Raw genomic sequence first — 26,702 nt, 5'->3', positions numbered from 1 at the left:
TACAAGTTATGCACTCACATATGGACAACATATGTTTCATTGCAATGTCTGTAATTGTAATACACTCTTGTAATTATTTGCAGCACCCATTGTTTAACATCACATGTCTGTGCGGCTGTGTTTAGCTTATTCCATTTGCATTCAAGTCTGGATATACAGTCACACTAATGAATACATTAATCATTTAAACAACCTTTCTAAACTTGTCAAAAAGGTTTATAAAATCACCTTCAGAAAAAAAACCCCGAACAAACAATGCAACTTCTAAGATAAAGCGATTTTTGAAATGAAAGACAAGAGTCATGTTAGGATTTGTCTTTTTTTGTGGAAATATGTTACATTTATATTACAGGTATTTAAATGCCCCAAGGAAAAAAAAAAAAACAGTTTGAGACAGCAAAAACTAGCACAATCAGGACAACAACATAATTTAGACAGAAAACCGTACATACTGCATCTGTGTGAATTGCATCTGTAGAAATGGTATCCAGCTGATGCCCTGGGTGGACCGTAATCTATGTTAAGTGATACCCAATAAATACTGCAAATGTTGTTAATGCAACTTACAAAATATATCATAAAATGTACTTTTTAAATCGAATTCCTTAAGTCTGTGTACAAAAATGGTTTATAAATACCAGTCTCTACTGATGCTGTAGGGTACCACTCATTTAACATGTCTCATCCCCTAACCTACAATTGAAAATCTTCCACATATGCACATAGCGTGACCCACAACAATGAGGTCAGGTATATCTTGCCAAAGATCATGCCTTATAGATCACTTGTACTTGAATGTAAAAAAAAAAAAAGAGGACCTTTCCCAAAAGATACTCTCGACTTACAGTATCTCCTCCTAAAGGTGTGCAAGAAAACCAAAACGAATAGTACAAATGATTTAAAGGCACGAGCTTCAGCAATAACTAGTTTAATTGATCGTGTGAACTGGAACAGGATCACAGTAGCTGCCTTATCGCGGACTCTGCTGGCATCAGCCCCTCGGTACAGTGCCATCACACTGAAAGCAAGCCGGTTTGGAATACAGGGTGATGTTAAAGGAGAATCATCTGGTACTCAGTCAAACCTCATGTCCAATGGTTCATCGAATCCTTTGTCTTCGTGTGGCCCCGTAGCCAAGAAGGAGGCCACAGGTGAGCCAGCCGCTGTGGAGACGTTAAGCATCCCACCGGCTCCGCTACCGGTGGCGTTCCGCACTGCGATGCTGGTGACGTTGATGCCTAGAGTGAGTCTTGTCTGCTCGAGCGCCTTCTCTGGCACCGCGAAGGCCTCCAGCTTCTTTTCGCCATTGGCCATGTAGGAGTTCTGGCAACCCCTGCATATGCAGTCCAGACAGGCTTTGCGGTTGGAGTAACAGGGGCATCGCTGTCCACGGCATGTAAGAACACTTGGGTTTTGAGTTGCTCTGCCGCACTTGCAGCCCTTTTTCTCCTGCGCCTTTTTGTACACCACTTTCGTGGGGCTCCCGGGAATGAGGGTGTTAGTGAGAATCCGTTCTTTCGTCTTTTCCTTCGACTTTGGAGTGCCCTGTTTGGACTTAGTGTATGCCTTTTTGGGTCCATGGTTGTCAATGGTCTTTTTGACAGTTTTCGCAGGCACCAGTAACGCCTTGCCCACTTTAGAAAGGCCACCACCGTTGGGCACCGCCGCCATGTGAGGGATAGTCTGAGTGGGAGATTTAGGTTCGCACTTGACTGGAACGGGGGTGGAAGCGCCCAACGTTGGGCCGCAGACGAAAGTGGAAATGGGTAAGGGTTGAATCTTCTCGCTGTCGCTTTCCGACCGCGACCGCTTCCGGTTGGACCGTGGCATTCTGGGCGTCACCGCGGAACAGGATATTCCCAAATGTTGTGGATTCTTTTGGGACATTGGGTGCTGGGGCAAAAGAACCTCCTGCGAGTCTTGCGGGAGAGAGGAAAGCTGCCGAGCAGAGTCGATCGATACAAATGGTCCTTTCATGTTCGCCGAAGGTTCGAGAGTCGACTGCAATATCGCAGGGCACTCATCCTGGGCGACGTGGTCTGGTTCTAGAGTCCTGAGCACTTCCTCTACACTCAAGAGGAGAGTCCCGCCATCATGTTTAATATCCTCGCCAAAGCCACAAATGTCCATGGTGCTGGTGCAAAGGTCCTCGCCAGCAGCTGCCACTGCCTCGCACACAGGGATCTCATTTGTGAAACTCTCTTGTTTCACTGCATCGCCCCCGCTTTCAGCGTCTGGAACACTGGCCTCTAGTGAAGGTAAACTGGCAGTCAACTCCTCCACGTTGGTCAAGCCATTGCAGTCCTGGAGACCATTCACCCCTAGAGGACTGAGGTCTTGCTCCTTGATTTCTGTCGATGGGGACTGTCCCTCACTGTGGAGCGTTTCTGAGGTTGAGGGTGTAGGGGACTTGTTTGTCAAGCTCAGGGAGAGTGACTCCTCCCCCAGTCTGTTGTCCAATGAGAGACCCTCATTCAAGAGAGCCAAGATGTCTGGGGACCCTCCCACAGTACTTGAAATGTGTTGGGCGAGAGGAGAGTCTGCGATGTACTCGCAGAGCTTTCTGTAGCAGTCCACCAAGATGCAGAGCTGCTTATTCTCTTCAAACTGCTCATAGTCTTTACACCAGCTGCACGAGGGTTTCATCATCATCTTTTTACCTTTACATGATTTACAGACATAGTGCTGGCACGATGAGTTGGTAGGGGCGATTGGATCTTGTAGCAAATTGCCTGAATAAAGAAAGAAACCATGTTTAGGCCATGAATCAAGAGAAAAGGTATTATAACCAAACAGCTACATGCTAATTAAGCAAAAGCAGATTATATAGGCAGCTTGGATGCTGTACCTTTAAAATGATCATTCTAATCGGTTTTGTGGCTCATGAGCAATGCAATACAAGCACTACATTATATCTAAACAAGCCACTGTTCTGTAACATTCAATAAAAGCCCTGCATGTGTGCTGACATCAGAGGGTCATGTGATCTTGCATGATGTCGATCATATTACATGCTCAGCATATGGTTAGCAGGGATCTCAAATGGATTGTGTTTCTAAATACATGAACATTACGTAAGCATGCAATGCTTAATATAAATATTAAACAATTACTGTTGTGATTACAAAATATGCATGGATTATAAACAGCTATATTAGCAAAAGGAGATTGCAATCAGGCATCCCACACCTATTGACCAATCAATTTATTACTTGCAATCAAAGTGCATTTCTAGCTAATTATAAAACAATTATGACATGAAATTCATGCATTACTGGAAAATGATATATATATATATATATATATATATTATAAATGATACATTATATATATATATATATATATATATATATATATATATATATATATATATATATATATAAAAAATGATTTGCATGCCGGACCAATTATGTTTCTTTAAATGTATTTCTAATATACACATTTATAAATAAATATATAATTATTATATATACTATATTTATATGAAATATTTGTTGTATGTAAAGACAGAATCTGGGTAACTGGGCAATTTTTCTCAGGCTACCGGTTTTATCTGAATGAGCAGGCAAGCCATTACTATTCAATCGCCATGCATCTATAAACACAGAGTCTGCATGCACGGCTGTGTGTCTAAATGCCCAGGCTCCAGTTGTCATTGTAGGTCAGGAATTTGTGGACTGAATGGGGGTGTGTCATGGTCGGTGTAGCTCTGAGAGCAGCTCTAAGCGTGCAGTGATCAAGCAGAAGTGATCATGCAAGCATGCAGTGATGAAGCAGAATAAACGGGCTCTCACCACACACAAGGCAGGCGAGAGACTGTCTGAAAAAAGGCAAGAGCTTATAGATTTCCGCCAAAGCCTGGGGGTCCCTGGGATCGCACTGCAGCACCGACCGACAAGCTGACACGTAGAGAGTGGTCGCATTCACCGGGTTCATCTCAGCAGTGTCGAGCTAGAGATCCAGTTCGGGGAGGAAAAAAAAGAGAAGGAGCGACAGTACAAGGCTTCAGTCCCGCCGGCAGCCCACGTATCATCAATGTCGATGAACCTGAGCGTGAAAATCCGTCGAGTGTGAAATGCAAGGGAGATTTCAGCAGATATGCTTGTCTTTACATCGTATGCATTAAAACCACTCCATCTTAACGTTTGCCCCTCTTCCACGGCACGAAATACGGCCAGACCATCATCGTCGTCATCGGATGAAAGCACATCCACGGTGATCCGATTGAAAACACATTCAGTGATGCATTTGCACTATTGCTTGCATTCTTTTTTTATATTCAACAACACACTGGTGGCGCTCTTCACCCCACCGGGCCTCCAATTACTACCAAATTCAAACAGAGCACAAACGAACTCCTCGTCTTGTCTTGTATGAACGCAGTCCTTATTTGCAGCACTATTCCATAGGTGTTTATTATTCTTGTCGTGCATATACGCGATCAGCCTCAGATCATCATAGCAGCAGCAGCACACAAGCACCGTCACTCTGTTATTGTCCGCCGCTCTTCATAGCGCCGCCGCCGCTGCAAATACAGAAAACAGGCCGCTTTTGTGCATTAAATCTTCCAGTGGGTTAGGCTACCAGATATTCACCGTGCATGCTGGCGAAGTAATTTCAGCTCGGGTGTAACAAAGCTCCGTGAGTTAGCTGCGCCTCAGGAACAAAAACAGGCCGCTTCGCTTCTTTTTAGGATTTATCCTGCCGTTTTTCTTTCGCTTTGGTGAGTCGTACGTGTTACGCCTGATAAATACGCGAATTTAATATCCACACCATGTGCACAAATTATTCTTTGGAGAAAAAAAGACGTATGGATATATATTCAGTAGCGATATTGAAATGTATGTGTATTTGAAAAGGCTTCTCCCCTCCCTTCCTCTCCGCATTAGAACAAGGAGGGGGCGCTGCTGTCCACCTCTCGCGAGAACAAAGGAAGAACGGCTGCGGAGAGAGAAGCTTCCGGGAAAGTCTCGCGTTACTTTTCCCGGCTTGGGAGGTTGTTGTTTAACTCGCGAGAAGAGAACGCAAGCTACTTGAACTAGTGTGGGCAACTGGTTCCCTTGGTTACATAAACGTTATGATGTGGGGCGTATACATTTCTTTAGGGCGTGGTCTCCAAAAAAACGCAGGAATAAACATTACAGTGAATAAAACATTTCAGCAGCGCCATCTAATGCGTGCAGCAATTAATACTAAACCATGAATACAAATATCTTTATTTCAGAATACATCGATTTCTCCAGCTTCAGATGGTTATTACAACTGTATAACAATAGATTTAGACTGACAGAATTAACAGAGCTTTACTTTTTAATATTCATATTTATGTTTGAAATTAGTATATTTAAACACATAAAATATATGATTATTTTAATATTATATTAAATAAAACAGCATTGTGTTGCATTGAAAACTAGTAATGAATTCAGTTTATGTTGGCTTGAAGCCCATTTCCCAATAAAACCAATGTTTGTTGACTCAGTCCTTACTTCGTTCCTTTACTATGTCTCAGAGACTTCTCTTCATATTTTGAGGATCTTGAGAATGTTATTTTTACATAGATACGCCTCATAGAAAGTTAATACCACACAGAGAATAATCCAAACAAATCTTGAATGTAGCAACGATCAACGTGTATTAGAAAAAAGATGGGTTTCACAAAGTTCTCTTGAAAATACTTGACAATACTTTTAAATACTTTTATTTAAACATTACTTTTTTATTTTATTTTTTTAGAAAAAGCAAAGTTTGAACAGTGAAAAGGTTAAAACAAATGACAATCCCACTGTTTGATCGGCGTCTTGAAACAGAATAGTATCTAAAAGCACCGGTCCAAACACGGGTTCTGACATCACTCAATCAAAACCTGCTCTGTGGATCTTCAGATGGACCTAAACGCCCAATAAACCACCAATACATGTTCACAGCAATACAGAATTGTGTGAAAGCTACAATGTTTCCACAAACGCACAGTAAAAAGGTGAATCACTGAGCAGACTCTAAACAGAGGAGGTAAACGTCTTTAAAATGAGAACAAACAAGTTCTTCAACAAAAGGTTTATATAAAACACATGACCAGTGTCTTAAGTAATGAATACTTCTGTGTACTTCCTCCTCAAACATCCTCATATATCTAAACATTTTAAGTTTTAAAAAAGTTGTTCTGAACAAAAGTGGGCTTAGCTTTTATTAATCTGATAAATTAAGTGATCGAACACCAAATTCAAGCCATAATAAACTTTTAAGGCCAACAGTACAAGCCTGAAAGAAAAATTACGGGTTTAACATGAATGCTTTTAAAATTCCCCCCTGAACAAAACCAAATCATGAACGGGTGATCATCTTAAAATAGCTCAAAAGCAATCTGTCTGAGCAATGTCTGGTCAGATCATACCTGCTTGGAGGTATCGATGGATGATATGTAAAACAGGAACCGATACTGCAGAGATGTTTCTGAAACTGACACCAATCTAAGACCAGCAGATGACAGATTGGACAGGTTCTTTTTGGTCCGTATGAATTGAGGAAATACTGACTGACAGGAAAGGCTCACAATGGGATTATGGCCAACCACAAAACTAAGAGAGGAAGCTCACATGCTTGCGTACAGTTGTGTGAAACTGCTATTAAAACACTAAATAAACATTTAAGATGTGATTCTTGTAGGTTGCTGGTTGTGATCCCCCATAAAGGCTGAAATCTCTCTCAAAACATCTGCATTCCGAATCCCTTTTAGAGGAAGAAGACAACAAGATAAACCCATTAGTACTTCCTTCTCAGTAGCACGGATTCAAATTGAAGAATGTTCAGAATGACATTTAAAACAAAGCATGGTTTTCATTTGAACATTTACATTTGGTCATGTGTAAAAATATGAATATCTTAAAGGTGCACTTACAGAATCATCTTCCATTATGGCCGTAGAGTCAAAAAAGTCTGGTCTGAGTTCAGCTCTTTCTCTCCGGTTTCTCGACGCTGGCTAAAATGTAGAACGGATGAACAGATGTTGTAATATGAACCAGAAACATTACAAATACACTGAAGAACTCTGAAAACAGAGCTCAGGACATCTGTAAATTCTTACCAAATCTATCACCATGGTGTCCTCGAATTCCTCATTCATGTCCTCTAGCTGACCGCGTGAAGACATCATCACGTCCTCGAAGATGGGCTCAGCATCATCTTCCATGAGGCCTCGCCTGAATCAAAGGACACGTTTAAGGATATGATAAACTCTAGTTTTGTGATTATTTATTTCTTAAACTAGGCTTACAGTCTAGATTTTTAAAAATGCATTAAATCATTATTACTGCATAGATTTGATAAAAAAATAAAAATTTTAATATGTGTTCCCCTGAACCACAAAACCAGTCTAAAGTAGCACAAGTATATTTGTAGCAATAGCCAACAAATGCCAAAAATCATTAGGATATTTAAGATCATGTTACATGAAGATATTTTTGTAAATTTCCTACCGTAAATATATCAAAACTTCTTTCGGATTATTAATACGCATTGCTAAGGAGTCAATTCTGACAACTTTAAAGGCAATTTAAATTTTTTCACCCTCAATCCATACATCAATGGAAAGCTTATTTACTCAGCTTTCAGATGATGTATTAATCTCAGTTTCAAACATCGGACCCTTATGTCTGGTTTTGTGGTCCAATGTCACATAATTAAATATATTTAATACTAATAATTATTACTTATTGATAATACTATACACATTTTTAAATATATGACACTTAAATTATAATGAAGTTATTATTGCATAAAATGACATACTTTTTAAATGTGTTTTAATATATAATTAAGTATATTCGTAATTTTTTTTATTATATTGCCGCTGCCTTTTTCTAAAAGCAATGAGCATTTTTTTCATTCATTTATTAAGTATATACATGTTAAATAATCCATTATGTAATATATTCTATTCTGACTGAGGTGGTTTTAGTCACTGCACACACAGTTAGAATTGCTGCGATGACTTCTCGTGATTTATTGCTTTAGTAAAGGACACAAAAGCTTTTTGAAATGTCAACTGCTCAGTATCATGGTCAGTAGTGCGAGTACGTACACCTGCTGTCTCACTCCACCACTGCGTGATTTCATGTAGTTCATCCCTCCTCTCTCTTTTCTGTTCACCTCCTCCATCTTCTGCTGATCCAACCATGACATCTGCATCTGAGGGCTGAATGTGAGGGAACAAAATGATCAAATGATGCAAGAACAGTGAGAGAATTGCTTCAGCAGGAGCTCAGGTTACATAAGAAGACGGTATGTTCTGCATAATGTTTCTCCAATCGTTCAACAAGCTGCCTGTGTTTAGTAAGCTTGAATGCCATACTTGTGCATGTAGTCTGGTTCTGAGCCCGGTTCAGACGAGTCTTGGTCTGGGATGTGATCTGCTGCCTGTCTGGGGTTTTCTCTCAGGACAGTGGAGGTGAGCTGTGGGGTGTGGAGGGCCCCTGGTGTCTGAAGTGTGTCATTACGCATTACCCATGAACCCTCAACACTCTCTTCTGTGGAATGACACAAAGACATCAATGTCAAATCCGATTATTCCTAGACTGTCAAGGCTATGGAGTGAGAGACAAGGTAATAATAGTCTATTATTAAAGATGTCTTATATGAAACATTGAAGGTTTTATTCTACCTTCCGGTCGTCTTTTGTGCTGTGGCGGTCGACCCCTTTTGCTGCGGACCGTGCTTGCTTTGCTGGTGGAGCTGGCCCCGGTGGTGACAGACAGCCGGTCGTCATCTCCTCCTGTCAGCAGCGAGTTCCTGTACGCGATGAGAGGCAGCCAGACGTCCTCTCTTCTTTCCATCATATACTCAGTCATAAACTTCTCCAGATACGAATGACTGTGGCATGAACACATTTAATCTTAATCAGAGCCAATCAAACATGTTGTGACATATGTACAAATCCAGTATTAAACATAGGGCTGTAAAATCGATTTATCACGATTAATCACATATATAAATGCACATATATTGTATTCGAAGTGTTTTTTTTTTTTTTATGTACTGAGGTGCCATCATTGAATTTTCCTTTGGGGATTAATAAAGTCAATCTAATCTATACATTACATTATTATATTTCTTAAATATATACACGTGCGTGCATTCTTTATAATATGTTAATTTATGTTTAACAAAAGAAAGTAAGTCATTCAGGTTTGTTTTGACATGAGGGCGAGTTAATGATTATGATAACCTGCCCCTTTAACAGGAGTGTTCACATTTTTACTGCTACTGCACAAAACACAAACACATAAAACAGTCACAAAGCGTTTTCTGCACTTACACAGTCTTTTTGTCTTGTCGTAGGAGCTTGGAGGAGAACTCACAGAGCACCTCCAGGAAGGCCAGGTTTGATGGGGGGTATTCTGGTCCTTTTGGATTCGGGACCTTGAAGGCGAACTCAATCCCATCCCTATGTTTGTTATATAAAATCAGTTCATGCAAACATTCATATTAAACATCTAGAGTAAAAAAAAAAAAAAAAAAAACACTGAAAGTTATTAAAGTCAGTTCTGGTCCTGCCAATAATTGCTTTTTAATTCTTTAGATAGAAACGTTGTAGTAAGGATGAAGCAAGCCAAGCTTCTTACTTGTGCAGTGTGGCCACAGCCTCTCTGGTTTTGATCTGGTCCAACCCAAATGTGAGTGCAAAGCGACGGGCCAATTCCTTAATGCCACTGACATGTGAGGACGTTCGGTCCAGGTTGGGTCCTTGGTCCTGAATTAGCTCATTGAAGAGCTGCAGACAGGGAAAGTGTCCAAATCAAACATATAAAGCATTAGGGAGGAAAGTTGTACAAGATTCAAAATTCATAACCACCTGTTAAAATGACATAATCCAAAGAATGACATCTCATACCTGCTGCAAGCTGAGGATAAGGGTCTTTGCACACTGGATCTTGTCCATCTGTCTGGTCTTACTCAAGGTTTCTTTGATGATGTCTCCATAGTCATTGTAATACTAAAAAATGAACACCAGTCATTTGATTCACATTTTACCCATATTGATCTCTGTGGCTTAAATTGATCAGGTTTTCATACCTTCATATATTGTTTGAAGATGTCAGCAGCAGCAGGCATGTCCACAATGTCGTAGATGATTAGTTTGCTGAAGGCGGCCAACAGATTCCTCCTCTTATGAAGGGCCTCGATCTTATTGGCTTCATCCTCTTCATCACCCTCTGAAAGAAAAAAGCTAAACTTTTAAGAGTTTTTCCTATATGCTCTATAAATAAATTCTAAATTTTTTTATTTAGCTCTGATCTCAAGAGTCCAATTGCATCAGAACACACACGCACCCATGCTTTGATTTTCATCATCTTGGTCGATAAACACATGATCCAGGACAAAGTTGAGCAGTTCATTCTGCAGAGTGCTATCTGGATTGAAGACCAGCGGCTGTAGAGCTTCTCGGCCACCTGAGACCAACTGGTGACTGAAAATCATCAGCAGGTCACACAGCAACATAAAGGCCTGTGGAGATAAAACAGACTTAAATTTGCTTACATTTCATATGGGAATGTTTCAATATGCATTATGAGTCACTCTTTTTAAGATTATAATTAAAGAAGTCTAAAAAGCCTCCACTCACCTGCTCTTTGACTGGAGTGTTCACATTAGACAGGCACTGTTGGCAAACCGCTAGAAATGACTTCACCACTCTTCTTAATGCCACAAGATCATCCTGTCCAGGAAACACATATGAACGTCAACATCACTTAATTCTCAGAGAACATAGATAAACCAGGCTAAGGTACTTGGCAACTGTATATGATGGGCTCTACTGCACCTTTGATGGACATCCTTCAGTCATTTTCACCAGTTGCCACAGGATGGAGTAATGAGAGCACTGCAGAGCTTGGACAGCGATCTGACAACAAGACAAGAGAATACAGATTCATCATTTAATGCACTGAGTTACAAAAGGCTATTAAACATGTTACAGCATCTGACATTATGATGTATAGAGAAGTTCTTATGTTATCAATATGTCTTTTTAAAATTGATTTCATGCAGTTTGCTAAGCTTTTATTTTTGTTTTGTACAACACTACATTTAAAAACTATGGGGTCAGAAAGATTAATATTTTTCTTACATTTTAATCTTGTGCGTTCATCTAAGATGCATTTATTAGGTTATTAAAGAAAAATCTATAATATTATTATTAAAATATATTTTTTAATGTAATTTATTCCTATAATGCCAAATCTTATTTTTAGCAGCAATTACTCCAGTTTTCACTGTCAAATAAGCTTGAAAATAAAAATAATCTTAATATACAGTTTAAATACTCAAGAAACATTTCTTCTTATTATTAATGTTAAAATGCTACTTAAATTTTTTTTGGATCCCATCAAGCATTTTTGTTCGGGATTCTTTAATGAATAGCAAGTTCAAAAGAGAAGCATTTATATAAAATAAAACATTATAACTGTCACTTTTGGTCAATTTATACATCCTTGCCGAACAAAAGTATTAATTTCTTAAAATAAAAAAACTTCCCATTCCCATATATTTACATTTAAAATTATGCAATTCAGCTACTGTTTTGTTTTTGTACATGTATATTTAAGTTTGTGTTTTATGTCAAAAGTTAGATAATTCTAATTCAGTTTTTTCATTGGTTAACAGGTTTACCTGCTCTGGCATGGAGCCCTGTTCGATCCCCATCTTCAACAATCGATAACAATTTTTGAAAAGGTCCCACTTTGTAAGGTCATGTGCACTGGAAAGCATACAAAACAAACCTCAATGTGCTGTAGACAGAGACAAATTCTGCATTTCCAAGAAAAAAAATCAAAGGGAATTGGTCTCTTACTTATGGAACGCAGTGAGCTTCTTTAGCGTTGATAGAACGTTATAAATGTCATCATCATCTGCTTCATCTCCCTAGAAATAAGAAAATGACCCAAGACAGAATTTAATATCAAATGCATACAGGCCAATCACTAATATTAATACAGTAAATGAAGCTGCTCGTTGACCTCCTGCAGCAGGTCTTCTACTGAGTGAGCGAATCTGTCCGTGAGCTCGTCGATGAGTTGGCTGCGAGCAATGTCCACGCGGTTCATGATGGTGTATTCTTCACTGCACAAGATGCTGTAAGTCTTGCTACACGCTTCCAGAACCTCCATCTCAGCGTGCTTCTCCACCACCACCCGGATCTGCTTCAGCAGGGCGTCCAGATGCTAAACACAGCCAGAAAGACACAGGAATGTGTGTCAGAAAACCACTAAACACTTGAACGAAACAAAATGTGTCTGGCCTAGATTTTTGAGTAACAGTAGTAAGGCCTCCAATGAACCTTTTCCATTCGTCCTGAACTGTAGACTTCGAGATCAAAGTACTGAGGGATCTGAAGGAGGTTCGCCACCTTTTCAGCATCAGCCTGGTACTAAAATTAAAAGGTAGGAAGGAGGAAAACCATCAATGGATAATGTGCCATATCACACTGAACACCTTAAGTATAGACAACTTTCTTTGATTAGAACAACAGTAATTTGGTTCTGTTTTGTATGTATAGTTGTTGTTTTGAAATCTATGCTGGGAGGATATTCTCGTCTCATAAACATTGCTGGACCTTGGTACTTTACCTTCGACAGCAGCATAGGAAGAGCAACAATCAAGTGTTCAGTCAGCCTGTTCTTATCGTCAATCTGTGTCTTCTTCTCTTTGGCAGTGAGCACCTAAGGGATGTGCAGAAGAACAACAGAAAATCTTTAAACCTAGAGTCTATGCTATATCTACAGGAAAGACTGATTCCAACACAACTTGCCCGCTTTCCTGTTCCTCTGCCCACAGGCGGATGAGCTTCCGCTGCCTGTCTGATTGTACAGACCATGAGCTCGATCAGTGCGCCCTCATGCCGGTCTCCCAACACTTCAAAATAATCCACAACCAGACAGGACTAATGAGTAAACAGAGACATGCTAGTTTAATTTAGAAAGATCTGAAATAAATGTGGGTGGCTGTACCCTCTTCCCCCTGCACAGGGTCCTCCAGCAGGAGCTCCACCATGCAGTCCCAATCTTTCAGCAGATCCTGTGAGCTGTCCCATAGACTGTCCACCAGGTATGCTGCATGCTCGTGAAGCTTCCGTGCAAAAAGGTAGTATGAGGGTTAGATAAACAGCAATAACCAGTGTTGGGAAAATATTGGGAGCCAAGAGTTGGCTGTCTTTTAAGACGTTGGAATTTAAATCAAATTGGCTGCATCCCACAGGAAGTTGAATGAGAATAACAGGATCGCATGCATACAAGGATTGAAGGAAAACAACTAAATAACTGACTAATTATGATAACGGTGAATAATGCAGGATACAAAAGATTCTCAACTGATAATTAAAAAAATAAATAAAGTTAAATTAAGCAAATTAAGACAAACCAACCAACACAAGCAGAAAAAAAACAAATATCAATAGCCTATATAAATGAATCAAATAAAATTAAACTGAATATAAGTATACACTATAATGAAAATATATATCGATAAAAAAAATAGCTGTAAGCTAGAACTGGGATAATAAATTACTCATTGTGTTCTATAAAATAAAAGTTAATTTATTTTGTAAAATATTTAAGAATTTTTGAGCTATACATTTTTTATGAACTGTATTGAAATGTGACGTTTAAAATAACCCATGTGTTAAGTGAATGTGAAAAATCTTTAATAGGCAAGTCACAACATTAAAATTCCATTTTAATTCTCCTTTCTCGAATTCCAAATTGGATTACAATTCTGCATCCTGCTTGCTAAACCAATTTGATTTTAATTTTAAATTTCATGGCACTCATCCCTGTTAGTAACACATTCCCAATAAAGGGATGAGCTAATAAATAAATGCTCGGTGAATAAATGCTGTGCATAAAACCATCAAAAATACATTAATTTGTCCTCACCTCGCTCTCCAGGAAGAAAAGCACTAGCATTCTTATAAGGTTCCCATTAGGGCTGTTTCGGCCTCGTCTTTTTGCCAAAGCCTCCTCAGCCTGAGGGTCATGCCTGCTAAATAACCTGCAACCAGACACAATCAACTGATCAAAACATTGGAGGAGTCTGATGTGCCGTCATCATGTTTAAGAGTAAAACATGGCTGTCAAAAACGCATTCATTCATCTCACTTTCTATGAAGGAACTCTCCAGCTGCCACAGCAACAGGGCGATGAGCCGAGTACACTAGATGGTAGACGTTCTCACAGTCTTCATTCGACAAAGCATCCTCACTAACACTAAAAAACAAAAAACAAAAAAAAAACACTTAAGGATGTAGAAAGATGTGAGAGGTGGAAGAAAGAGTCACACAAGAGAAATCTTGGAGAAACACAGGAGACTAATTAACATTCTGCAATATGATAATCATATTACTATATTATTTTGCAATAAATACCTACTATGTAGCATAATTTAGTTTGAAAATACACACATAACTTATAATATTAAACTTTTTATAAGTATGTAAATGGTCTTGTGGCTCAAGTGGTAAAGCATTGCGCTAGCAGCGCAAGGTTGTGGGTTCGATTCCCAGGGAACACATGCTAGGTAAAAACTGTTAGCCTGAATGCACTGTAAGTCGCTTTGGATAAGTGTCTGCTAAATGCATAAATGTAATTTAATTTTAATTTATGCATTTATATAAATATTTATATATACACAAATATAATTAAAAAAATAAATAAAATGAAATATTTAACAGAAACGGAGTCAATGAATCTCAAAAAATAAAGACTTACTGCAGAATCAAAGTGACAAGTCGTATGGCCTCTACTGCCACATCATACTCTTTATCCAATGTCATGGACACAATACGATCCTGAGAGAGAGGAAGTGACATCATAACATTTCCAAACTGATGCCTAAAGCACAATTTAAAATTTTAATAAAGGTATGGAGAAATATAATAAAAGCCGCTATAGAGTATTCAGAAATATTCATGTATGTCACCTTAAATCGATTGGTAAAGAGCTCAAGTTTGGGGAATAGCTCTCTGTTTGTGTAGAGGGTCTGAAGGGCCTTTAGACATTTGAGTCGAACTTCACCTTGCTGTAAAGTATTACATAAATTTAGATCAACAATATTTAACATGAAAGAATACATAACTGTATATACTTGATTAAGTTACTGATAACGATCACACACAGAGAGAGAAATACAGACACTTACTCTGTCATGTAGCGTCCATCCCACATACTTCAAGTAACTGTCATTGAGAAAAGCATCACTGTATAACTTCATCCAAACGCCAATTTCTTCTATACAAATAGCTCTGATTTCCGCTATGGCATCTCTGAAAGAAATCAAGAGAACATGATAGGAAATCCTCAGGATTACTAAACAACTGGTTTCTATTCATTTGTGATTATTGGATATTTGTATGCCACTCACCGGTAACGGTGGACAAAAATACCCTTGAAGATCGAGTTCATCATGTTCTCAATCTCATCTTGGTTTTCTTGGAGCTAGAAGATGAAATAAACAAGAAAACACATTGAAAATCGTGTTCATGAGACCATAACTTGGAAGAAAAGGAAGCCATCCCACCTCTTTCCTCTTCTCCAGCAGCAGTTCCAGCTTCTCGTTGGCTCTTTTCCCTGCAGCCTTATTCCGTTCGGCCTCATACTGCCTCTGTGTGTTATCCTGATTGATGCTCAGGTTCAGAGCAACATTTACCAGGGCTGTCATCAGTTTCATTGCTGCAGCAGAAACGAGACACATGGCAGAAATGAAGAACTCGACTGCAGTATGGGGTATAACTTGAAGGTCAATGGTGAATGACTGACCTGCCAGCGTGCTGGTGTGTCTGAAGGCTCGGACCTGGGAGTCTGAGAGCCCAGTGAGCAGAGAAATGACTGTGTCCATCATGTATTCATCATAGATGATGCTGTACTGGCACTGACGGATCAGAACCATGATGAACTCGCAAAAGTTATATCGGAACTTCTTCCACTGTGGCCCTGCCATCGTGAGAGGGTAGTCGCCACTGTCCTGCATTTGAGCAGAGAAACGGATTAATTCATTAACATAAGAATTCAGGTGGAAAAAAAAAATACAGTCAAAAATAACAACAAACCTCATCAAACTCCTCTGTCATCTTTCTGATAATTTCAGCATTCTGCATGTTCCTGAACATCTCGATCCTTACGGTGCCTGTGATTGTTTGTGAAATAAATTTACACTTTTTTTCAGCAAGGACGCATTAAATTGATGCATTAAAGGCTTTTATAATGAAACAAAAGACATCAAATAAAAACAGTACAATGGTTTTCAAACATTGATGATAATAAAAAATGTTTCTTGAGCAGCAAATCAGCATATTAGAAAGATTTCTGAAGGATGATGTGACACTGAAGACAATCTGGCCATCACACAAATAAATTCCGCAAATAAATTCAACATTAACAGAACATTTTAAAAACGGCAATACAATTTTGACAATATTGCGGTTTTACTGTATTTTTGAGCAAATAAATGCTTTTTTTAACACAATAAAAAATTAAAATCTTACCAACCCCAATCATTAAAATGGTAGAGTAACTGTAACCGCAACTGATTCATATCCCTATTTAAATCAATTTTAATTATTGCTGATTCTCAAAGCATCTAATTTTTTTCCATCCACAGCATGAGACTGGTGATTTTAGGGGATAGTTGCCAAATCTTGTTTTCTTTGGCAGTACATAGAAATCAAGTGATCAGTTGATTGAGATTCCTCTGTAAATACATGCATTACCTTATTGTTAATAAAGATGTTTAATAATATATATGTTGGTGCATACAGATGTTCCAAGATAAAGATGTACTTTAACTTAGATACACTGTAATTTGAGAAAGAATCATGAATACATTTTCTCCCCAATCCTAATTCCTATGATTGCATTTGACCATAATTCATAGTAAGTTATAAAAAAATATATAAATAATAATAATAATAATTAATAAATTACCTTTACAGCCAGAACAGTGAATGAAAAAGTTGATTAGATCTAGGAGTGCAAGGTCTCGGTCTTGCTTGTAAGATTCAATCCAGTCGTCAATGACGGACTAGTAACAAACAAACAAAAAAACAGTCACTTAGCACATTTCCCCCTCAAATTATCAGAAACGGACAGCAAGACACGTGTTGTGTTTTACCTGCATGGCACTTTTGCCTTGTTTGACCACCTCAAACAGAGTACTGGGGTCTGTGCCCTCTCCATTCAGATGGGCCACTCCATTCGGCCTCCTCCCGCCTTTATCAACCGGAGACCTTCGGGCCTTCTTACTGGCCGCCTGGCAAAAAAAAAAAAAATTTGAGAGAGAGAGAGAGATCTGGAAGATTGGCTGACAGCATGCATTTATGTTTCAAATAAAAGCAATCAGTCGATCTGCTCAGCAGCATTGGTCTTACTCCTTGTTTTCCAGGCCTGCCTCTCTTTTTCTTGCCCTTTCCTTCCCCAGAATCATCCAGCTCACTAACACTCATGCTCAGACTCACAGTGTCGCCTTGCCCGTCATTTGACGAGTCCCTGCATAGTGTAACGCAAATGTTTATCAACAGTTTTGTGCACATTTATATTATTGCTCATCATTTTAAAAAGTCTTTTACTTACTGCAACATAGGAAAGTCTGAGTTGATCATGTTGTGTCTTCTGACAAAACTTGGAGACTTCTAAAGATGGATCACACAGAAGTGGCGTGAAAGCGTTCGTGATTCCTTAGTTCAGCCCCAGAATGCTTCAGACCACATAACCTAAGAATTTAGAGAAAAGAGAAACTCTGACCAGGATAGATATGAAGCAAAATTTAGTACAGATAAATGCAAAACAGTACAAAAAGCATTTATTATTATTTTTTGTTAAATTATATATATATATATATATATATATATATATATATATATATATATATATATATATATATAAATAAAATATAAAATAAAACTAAAATTGCCATTTTAAAAGCATTTAAAAAAATAGTAGCATCCCATAACCACTAGGGACAGCATGAACCATGATTTTAAATGAAACTATAATCCAGGATCAACACCATAAAAAGATGCAACAACTCAAAATTCAATCATAATGATACTTATTACAGCAAAATAGCATTGGTCTTAATCACTTTTACTTGAGTCAAACTATATATATTACATTTGACAAAAGACACACTGCCATTAGGGGGCATCCCAAGCATGGCTTTTCCCTGTTGCTGTGGAAACAGCAGAAACCAAGGCAGATAGGAAGGCTAAACACATTTATGTCAAGTGGAGATGGGATGTATATGGATCCAAATTAGATCAGACAATATCTGTGCTATTAGACATAAAAAGCTAATTTTCTATCCCTGACTGATTTAGACTACTCACTTGGATGCATCTTCACACATGATTTGATTTTAACCAACACAAGATGGCTCCCCACCCCCAGAGGAGACTTTCCACACTGCAGTAATAGATGTTTCTGTGGATACTGAGGATTCAAAACGCTTGATTCACCGCATGCAAGCGTGAAACAGACACAGGAGGAAGTTCAACAAGAATGCAGGCCGGAATTCCCAACATACAGGGTTTTTGAGACCGATCTGCTGTCAGATGGTATTTAAGTGGACATAAGGAGAAAATAAAACCCCTTACTTTGCATCTGTAATGCTCCCCTCCCCCATACAGATTTGGATATCTCAGTAAATATGGCCCAGGCCGAAACTCTGGGCATGTGCTCCAGAAAAAGTCTATGCAGTTTTGTAAAACTCAACAGCTGACCGTTACATAATCATTTAAGAGATTGGCAGCAGACACATAAGACAAACAAATACAGAATAAAATAACACTATTCATGCACAGATTCGCAGACATGCTGTTTCTCTCTGATGAGTAAGTGTTAAGTCTAGTATGTACTGAAGGTAGAGCTCAGGAAAGAAAATGTAATTTACACCTCAGCGATGGAGGCTGGCGGCAGTGAAGAGAGCTGAATCCTTTTGGGAATGCTAGAATATAAATGTCAATGTCAGCAATATACAATGAAGGAAGATTCACCAGTTAAATGGCTAAAAGATCATTTCTTTGAATTGATTCTCGATTTCGTCTACGAGCAGCCAATCTGCAACTAACCTCCAATCTTCTGGTATTTAAAGGTCCAGTGTGGAATATTCGTAAGCATTAGAAGAGCTAAATGTTTTTCCAAACCTGCTATTATTATTACCAAACAGGTAGACCCACCCTAAACTCAGATAACCAAATGTTTTAACCCAAGTCAGTCATTTGTTTTCACCCCCATGTAGCTATTTCCAGTCATACAAGTACATATCCTATTTATCAGATAAAAATAGACAAAAAACATTCAAAACTAATTTCAGTTTCAGTTATTTTTAATAATAATAATAAAAAAACAAACATTCAAAGCCTCTATAAATACAAATATTAAGAATATTACAGAATATCCAGATACTGTAGAAACAATCTATTCTACAGTAAGGAATTCTTAATTCTGAAATGATTATTCAGCAACAGTGTCCAATAACAGTGGGGTTATAAATAGGTGTTCAGATAGTCATGTGGTCTTCAACCGACGGCTCTCATGAAGCGACCTGCTGCATGATAAATAAAACAGTAGGCCATTAACTGAGAAAATGTCCTTAACATGTAAGAAACCCCATTTACCTGAGAAGAAGAAAAAAAAAAAATTCAGAACATTAACCAAAAAGATGTCCAAGAGATTACATAGGGGGTCAAGATTAAGTGGTCCTCATGGTGAGGTCAAACTGGAAAGAGAAGTGTAGATGAGGCCAGTAATGGCACTGCACAGAACAACCCCTGAAAGCAACTCAATGGATCAGTGAATGTGTTAATGGGCATGCAGCTTCTCATCGAGCAAGCAATACAGATTCATTACAGTCTGGGGACACACTATTAAATGGTTTGCACTGTACGATGACAGTCAAATGAGGCTATTCTTGGCACCGGCTGGGTGAGATGCTTTTAAATCAGACCAATTATGTCCCATTCCTTGCATCCAATAACTGGCTATTTTAAAGTTCGTGCACAACAAATTTCTTTCAAATCACTCTGGGCACTTAGTTGAATTAGTAATAGGGTTAAATCTGGAAAAGACACTCTGGATCTCAGTGTGCTTCACTTTGGCTTACATCAGACTAAACTGCCCATTCTGAGTGTGTGCGTCATGCACAAACCTCTCAAAGTTGTGTCTGATGGTTTTGTTCGATGAAGAGAACCTCTTCATGCTTATGTTACATAATGACTTTCTAGTTCATCTCTTACTGTTAAAACACATCATCTTTAAGCAGGCAAACATTACCAGAATAGATTCAATTAAAGTGCTTCCACAGAAAACAATGCTTTCAGAATCACACAGAAACACGACCAACAATGACAAGGAGCAATTGTTACACAGATTTCAACATCCTTCGCTGACTCTTAATTAAAACGAAAGAGAAAGTGTGAAAATGAAAGATTTTCTTGTTTGAATACAAGTTCTCCTCAGAAAAGGGCTGGATGCAAAGATGCATTACAGCTACAAAATTGTAACAAAATAGTTACACTCAATATAATTATTTAATTGTTAGTGCATTAACATTGTTTCCTGTAGCTAAACTCATGTATCATTGCACTAATAATATAAATCAATCCTCACTGCTAAAATGTACAGCAGTAATGCACTAGAAGTAGCTTTCATAGTAACCATAAAAACTTGTTCACAAAACAAGGCACATTTTAAACAAAAAATCCTTATGTGCACCATTCCCTCTTACATTCGCAATTATTTATCCAGATGTCAGGAAAACTTCGCTTTTTTAACACTGTATATTTACTATCTGAGATCAAATCTTGATCTATACATCTTTCTTAGTCCATACGTGGACTGGTTTAGAAGTGAAGATTGTTTATGCAGATCGAATGGGACTGGATTTATATCTCCCTTCATCTGTTCATCTCATAACCACTCACGCTAAGGACAGGCAACAGTCTCTAATGATCTGTGAAACACTCAAAATAGCTTGACAATTGCCCTGAGAGACTGTGAGAAAAGCAGCGTTCGCTCCTGCAGACACTCATTTCCACCTCAAGTTTGACAGAAAACTCTATGTTTTATAGATCAAGTTCTGTCTTAAGACATCAGCGTAATCAAAGTCTTTTTTAAGCGAGTGGGCCGCAGGAAGAGCCATTACTGACTTTCTAAATAATGTCATTTCATGTGGCTTGACAATGAGGAATTCAGCCTTTAGCTAAATGGCATAAAAAGATCTTGTAGATAAATGTAACATTTTTTGTTTAACCGCTAAAAACTCTCCCTACTACACTGCTCACTTGTTCACCATTTTTAATACAGAAAAGGCTGGAATTACAAGGCCTATAGAATCAGTGCCCACAGAATTAGAACAGCTGTTACTCAAAGTTCTAGACATTTCCTGACACTTGAATGTTATTTATTATATATTTTGCACAGTACTCTTTTTATTTAAATCCATTCCACATATTTGACCCAAAATTAGCTTAGAAAACGTGGAAAAGGTAACTAAATAGAAAGCGATGGAAGGGATTACATTATGCTAACTACAGTGTTACATAATACAATTAAATATGGAAAAAAGGTTAATTTGCAAATATCCTGACAAATATTTGACAATGGGTGTTTTAGAGTATGATCTTACCGTTACTGACAGACTAAACTCGACTAAGCTCAGATTCAGAGAAAACATAGTATGATTATCCGATCATTTATTTAATGTGTAAGGACTGCTTTTTTAAAATTATTTTTAAGGATTAAAGCGACAGATCATCTTTTACTCACCCTCACATCATTCCAAACCTGCAGGACTTTCTCAAAATATGAAACAACAGGAGGGTGAATAAATGATGAACTATCCCTTTAATGTGTTTTGCCTTTTTAGGGTATACAATCAATTCTAAAAAGCAGAGTAAACTATGCTTAGTATACTACTACTACTACTACTACATTAGAAAATAAATATAGATAGTCAAACAATTGTTTTTGACTTTATGTAAAGACGTACCGGGGAGCTAAACTATTCCATACAGGTTTATACTGCAAGCATGTCTATTATTAAAACAGACATATTTAATTAACACAAACATACATGCATGTATACTCTTTCAAACCTGTTTCAAACCTGTTTTAAGGATCTCACAAACATTCAAAGCCCATTCACATCACAATTCATAAATCTGATTTTTTTTATTTTTATTAAATCTACATCCACTTCAATAATTAAAACTTTTCATTCATCCCACAGGTGATTTGGAGATTTTTCTTATCTCTTAAAGCAACATTCATTGATCTTCGTAACACGGCCAATAAAATTCCAGGATAACAGCATATGACCGACAGTGACGGTGTTTCCATGGCAACAACGGCCTCCTGGAATACATGTCACGCATCTAAATTGCTCGCCAAAAACACCCGCACTGAGGAGAGGCCATAATACTACAATAGAAAGGTGAAGTCACACTAGTTTAGTATGAATATGACTATCATCATTTAAGAAGGTTAGCTTCAGAAACAAAGCTTCTGAAAATATCCATTGGTAATTATATAAAAACAAAAAATGCATATTTCGGTATCTTAGAATAACATCTAGACACACAGATAGCCTACACAAACACTAAGTAATGACCAAAGTAGAAAGGTGATATCTTGCTTGTATAATACACTAAGGAGAGCTTTTTCTCTCTGTGGTTCTCCAGAGGGACAAAGCCAAGGACACAAACTGCAGCAGTCTTTCATAATATTTCTGCCTTATAGTTCACTGTAAAAAGGTGAGAGATAATGAAATCAGCACATTCGAGCTGAGGCCTGTTCAAGGGGTTGGTTTAAAACAAACTTCATTAAGGAAAAAAGACACCATTATTTTTAATCCCAGATTTAAGTAAGCTATGATGTACTTAAAGCATGTATTTTTCTAGTCTCTTGCGAAATCAACCATTTTACACTTTACACAAAGCCTTCCATAGAAAGAACTCCAAACCATAGCCTTTATTTGATGTATTTAAAAAGCCTGGCAACAGTACAAACAATAACACTTACATGTAATAAGACTAATGTACTTCTACAATGAATCCAATAATATCTTTACAAATATGACTCTAACAATCTTGAGACTGATTTTAAAACATTCACCATTTAGCACAACAATTTTAAGTAACAGCTTTACTGTTTTAGCAAGAGTGTGTGAGGCAAGCAGACAGACTACTTATCGAAGACTAAAGTGTCCGAAGTCATTTATATTAATGTGGCTTTCTTCAATCAGCACAAATCCAGTCTAAAATCCTCACCACATTAATCTAAGATCAAAGTGGTTTGCATGGTACTAGAAATTGCAAAACAGTTTACCACATCATGACTTTCAAAGATCTTTCAAAACCAGACTGATTTGCAAATGCATCACTCCAGAAACAAATTCATTGAAAATAACAATTTGGTCTCAGATGTGCAAATCCGTAGTTGTAACTCTACCTAAGGGCAAATTAAAAATTCTAGCAAAATTAAACCCTTAAGATTTCATGAATTGGATTAATTCATGTGATTTCTAAGCAAGGAAAGCACAAATTTAAAATCCCTTGTGTTGAAAATTGCATGCTAACCAATGGATGATATGCAACCTGTTTAGACAAACAACATATTTTCAAGAAATACAGCTTTTTTAGCAGAGGTAAACCATTTCTTGTCATCTCTTAACTTAAGAATACTTGATGCACTGAAAAAGCCCTCTCCAGTTCCATAAATAAACCACATTTCCTCAAAAATATTTAAAGTGATGTATGGTTCAGTGCTGGATCAACTCAGAAAGTGGACCAACAACATTTGGACAGTCACCTGCCAACATCTCACCTCAAAAAGCAGTACAACTAAAAAAAATTGTGTGTGAATATTACAACACTGGAATATAAATAGAAAGTTGACTGATGGAGAAGCAGGAGCTTTCAAATGATGTTCATTCAGTCTGGATAGAGGAACCAAGCAGCTGTGACAACTTGAGAGAATATACATTTTACAAAAACAGAATAAAGCAAAATGGATGTTATATTGTTCAAAAAGTTAAACACAACTAGAACTTTTTCATTGCTCAGTTCAGTGATCAAATACCAGACATGGACTAGTGTTTGGACTAGCTTGAACTATGTAAGTACGGTCTAAACTCCTCTGCTCATAGAACAAACCTTCATGAAGTAACTACCGGCTAAAATGAAGTAAGAAAAGCAACTATTAAAGATACAAAATAAATAAGTAACACTCCACAAATTTTTCCTCTCAGGTTTTACGCTAGTTAATTATATACGTTTCGAACCAAAAAGTTGAGCTGTTTATTTTTTACTGACCCAAATGACTTAACCAACACCAACCTCCATCCCTTAAGTCTGTAAATACTGTATGTTATTCGTGACAACTCGGGGAAGTGTAGGAAAGTTAAGTAACGTTACACAAACCAGACGTTACATTTCAAACGAGCAGCGACCAGAGCGAGCGCCTCAGAGAACAACAGCAGTTCGCGCGCTGACTGTCTGTCTTTCCGCGTGCACGGCGGCAGGAACACACAATGTTACACTCGTTCCTGCAATAACACACCGAACACATGCACATCATCTTATTAAGATAATATAGCCGTGAGTGAAAAGGAAGACAGTGTCACCAAGGACAGGGGGCATGCACACACACACTGTCCTTAGAGAATTGTTCCCATCCCCCCTGCACGCACGCACACACACATACACATAGCGCGCGCGCGCAAGCTCTCTCTCTCTCTCTCACACTCACTCACACACACACACACACACACACACACACACACACACACACTTTCTCTCTCTCTAGCATGTCCTCCATCTTTAATGCAAGCTCGATTTACGCAGTAAACGCGCGCCCCACGGAAAGATTCAGACTCAGTTGTTGCAAAACTCGTACAAACTCACCTCAACCGCTAAAAGGGGTCCTCCGGGACACGCGTCAGTAATAATTGGCGCGATTAATTGACCTAATAGTTTATGTTTTGATATTGTAAATTAGACCTGAAACAGAACCGCGCCTTTCCTGAGAGAAGCAATCCTAAACTGCCATCTGGCGGCTTTTACCGCAACGAAATGGCGCGACGGGAGACTGATCTGAGGTCGCCTCCTGGTGGACAGGGGATATTTTTACACAAAGCAAAAATAAAAGCCTTGTTTGGGAGAGATCAAATTAAAAGTACCGTGATGAGATCGTAAATTGGTCGTTTTTTTATTTACATAAGAGGTTATCTTTTGTGTCCCTCATGGTCATATGTGTTACTGTAGGCATATTTCCAAGCACATCAATAAAAATACAGTAAGTTAACTGTTTATTTTTCGTCGTTTTCTAAATGCACATCCTCATTAACCTGTGCCCGGTCTTTTATTTTTATCTATTAATAATGCATATTTAAATGAATTAATAAATACATTTTGTATTCCCCACCTCCTCTCTATATATATTTTTTGATTATGATATGTATAATAGGTTATAATAAAGTAGGCTACGATTAAATGTATTGGGAAACATGGGTAAATTTAATAGAATAGTTGCATACAAAAATACAAATTCTATCATTTATTATACATGTATAAAAATAAACATTTTTAATAAAAAAAAAAAAAAAATCAGATAAATGTATGTATGTATGTTTTTAAGTTTACACACAATTCCATATATTATGTCACCTTTCAAGTCAGGTCACCTTTATTTAGGCTATTTTGTGCTTTATACAATACAGATCATCAAAGCAGCTTTACAGTGTTAAACAGGAAAATTATGTGTTGATAATGCAAGAGACCAGTAGTAAAAAGTATATATTTATGCACAAAATTATAATTTAATTATTTTTGTAACAGTGTTTTTCAACTGATTTGTCATGTTATTGAGGGTGCAAAAAAACTTCTTCTATTGATGTCAAAAGATTTGACTGAATTAAATGATTTAAAATAGGGCTGCTAAACGATTAATTCAAAATAAAAGTTTATGTTTACATACTACATGTGTGTGTACTGTTTATATTTGTTATGCATATTTAATACACAAACATACATGTATATATTAAGGGAAAATATGTTAGCTTTATATATACAATATTCATATATAGTATAAATTATGTAAAAGTAGAAATACACATACAAACAAACATTTTATAAAAATATATACACATATGTGTGTGTTTATATAGCCTACATAATAAATATGCACAGCACACACACATATAGTATGTAAACATAAACCTTTATTTTAAATGCGATTAATCTTGATTAATCATTTTGCATCCCTAATTTAAAACAACAACATCATATTAGCTAAGGATTAAACAATATTTGGCCTTCAAACTGCACATAGATCTGTCTCTGATCACTCATTATGGTGTCTGTAGAGCCACTAAACCCATTCTAAACATAGATAAGCCTAAAATAGAATATTACGAAATGTTCTATGACTATGACATATTTAAAAGCTTTTCTCTTTTCCTGGTTACCTCTCATTTCTCACTATTACACCTTTGTTCAGTCAGACAGACATTAATGGGATGGTGGACTGGTAAAAAGATATGTCAGTTTTTATTAATGACTCTTCTTACACATTTTAATTCTTGCACTAAGAAGGTTTGAGAACAACAGCACATCCACATGAGATCAGAAATCCTTTTTTGGCCTTTATCAGTATCCGTAG

General features: G+C 37.6%; 2 protein-coding genes across 3 annotated transcripts; both read right to left on the bottom strand.

Moving 5' to 3' along the window:
* Nucleotides 1-305: 305 nt before the first annotated feature.
* On the bottom strand, nucleotides 306-6,528 carry LOC128012911 (E3 ubiquitin-protein ligase MSL2-like). Of its 2 annotated transcripts, none has more exons than XM_052595499.1 (2): nucleotides 6,395-6,528; nucleotides 306-2,732 (listed from the first exon to the last, which is right to left on the bottom strand). In XM_052595499.1, exon 2 carries the CDS (start codon nucleotides 2,650-2,652, stop codon nucleotides 1,075-1,077), a length of 1,578 nt encoding a protein of 525 aa, XP_052451459.1. In that variant the 5' UTR covers nucleotides 2,653-2,732; nucleotides 6,395-6,528; the 3' UTR covers nucleotides 306-1,074. The 2 variants fall into 2 exon arrangements, with proteins under 2 accessions (XP_052451459.1, XP_052451458.1); XM_052595498.1 differs by lacking the exon at nucleotides 6,395-6,528 and adding an exon at nucleotides 3,795-4,910.
* LOC128012910 (cohesin subunit SA-1) lies at nucleotides 5,699-25,138 on the bottom strand. The gene is made up of 34 exons (XM_052595497.1): nucleotides 24,947-25,138; nucleotides 17,616-17,755; nucleotides 17,414-17,531; nucleotides 17,158-17,295; nucleotides 16,971-17,067; nucleotides 16,097-16,173; nucleotides 15,807-16,011; nucleotides 15,568-15,719; nucleotides 15,412-15,485; nucleotides 15,190-15,313; nucleotides 14,971-15,069; nucleotides 14,760-14,839; nucleotides 14,151-14,258; nucleotides 13,929-14,043; nucleotides 13,005-13,122; nucleotides 12,806-12,909; nucleotides 12,624-12,716; nucleotides 12,335-12,424; nucleotides 12,015-12,218; nucleotides 11,849-11,919; nucleotides 11,668-11,755; nucleotides 10,820-10,900; nucleotides 10,622-10,714; nucleotides 10,329-10,503; nucleotides 10,072-10,211; nucleotides 9,890-9,991; nucleotides 9,621-9,769; nucleotides 9,314-9,442; nucleotides 8,660-8,868; nucleotides 8,351-8,525; nucleotides 8,081-8,194; nucleotides 7,085-7,199; nucleotides 6,899-6,979; nucleotides 5,699-6,729 (listed from the first exon to the last, which is right to left on the bottom strand). Exons 2-34 carry the CDS (start codon nucleotides 17,642-17,644, stop codon nucleotides 6,706-6,708), a joined length of 3,771 nt encoding a protein of 1,256 aa, XP_052451457.1. The 5' UTR covers nucleotides 17,645-17,755; nucleotides 24,947-25,138; the 3' UTR covers nucleotides 5,699-6,705.
* Nucleotides 25,139-26,702: the final 1,564 nt, after the last annotated feature.

The sequence above is a fragment of the Carassius gibelio genome, chromosome B24, assembly GCF_023724105.1.
Source record: "Carassius gibelio isolate Cgi1373 ecotype wild population from Czech Republic chromosome B24, carGib1.2-hapl.c, whole genome shotgun sequence".
NCBI lineage: Eukaryota > Metazoa > Chordata > Actinopteri > Cypriniformes > Cyprinidae > Carassius > Carassius gibelio.
The sequence above is the reverse complement of the archived record's forward strand: the minus strand, read 5'-3'. Positions and strand labels throughout refer to the sequence as shown.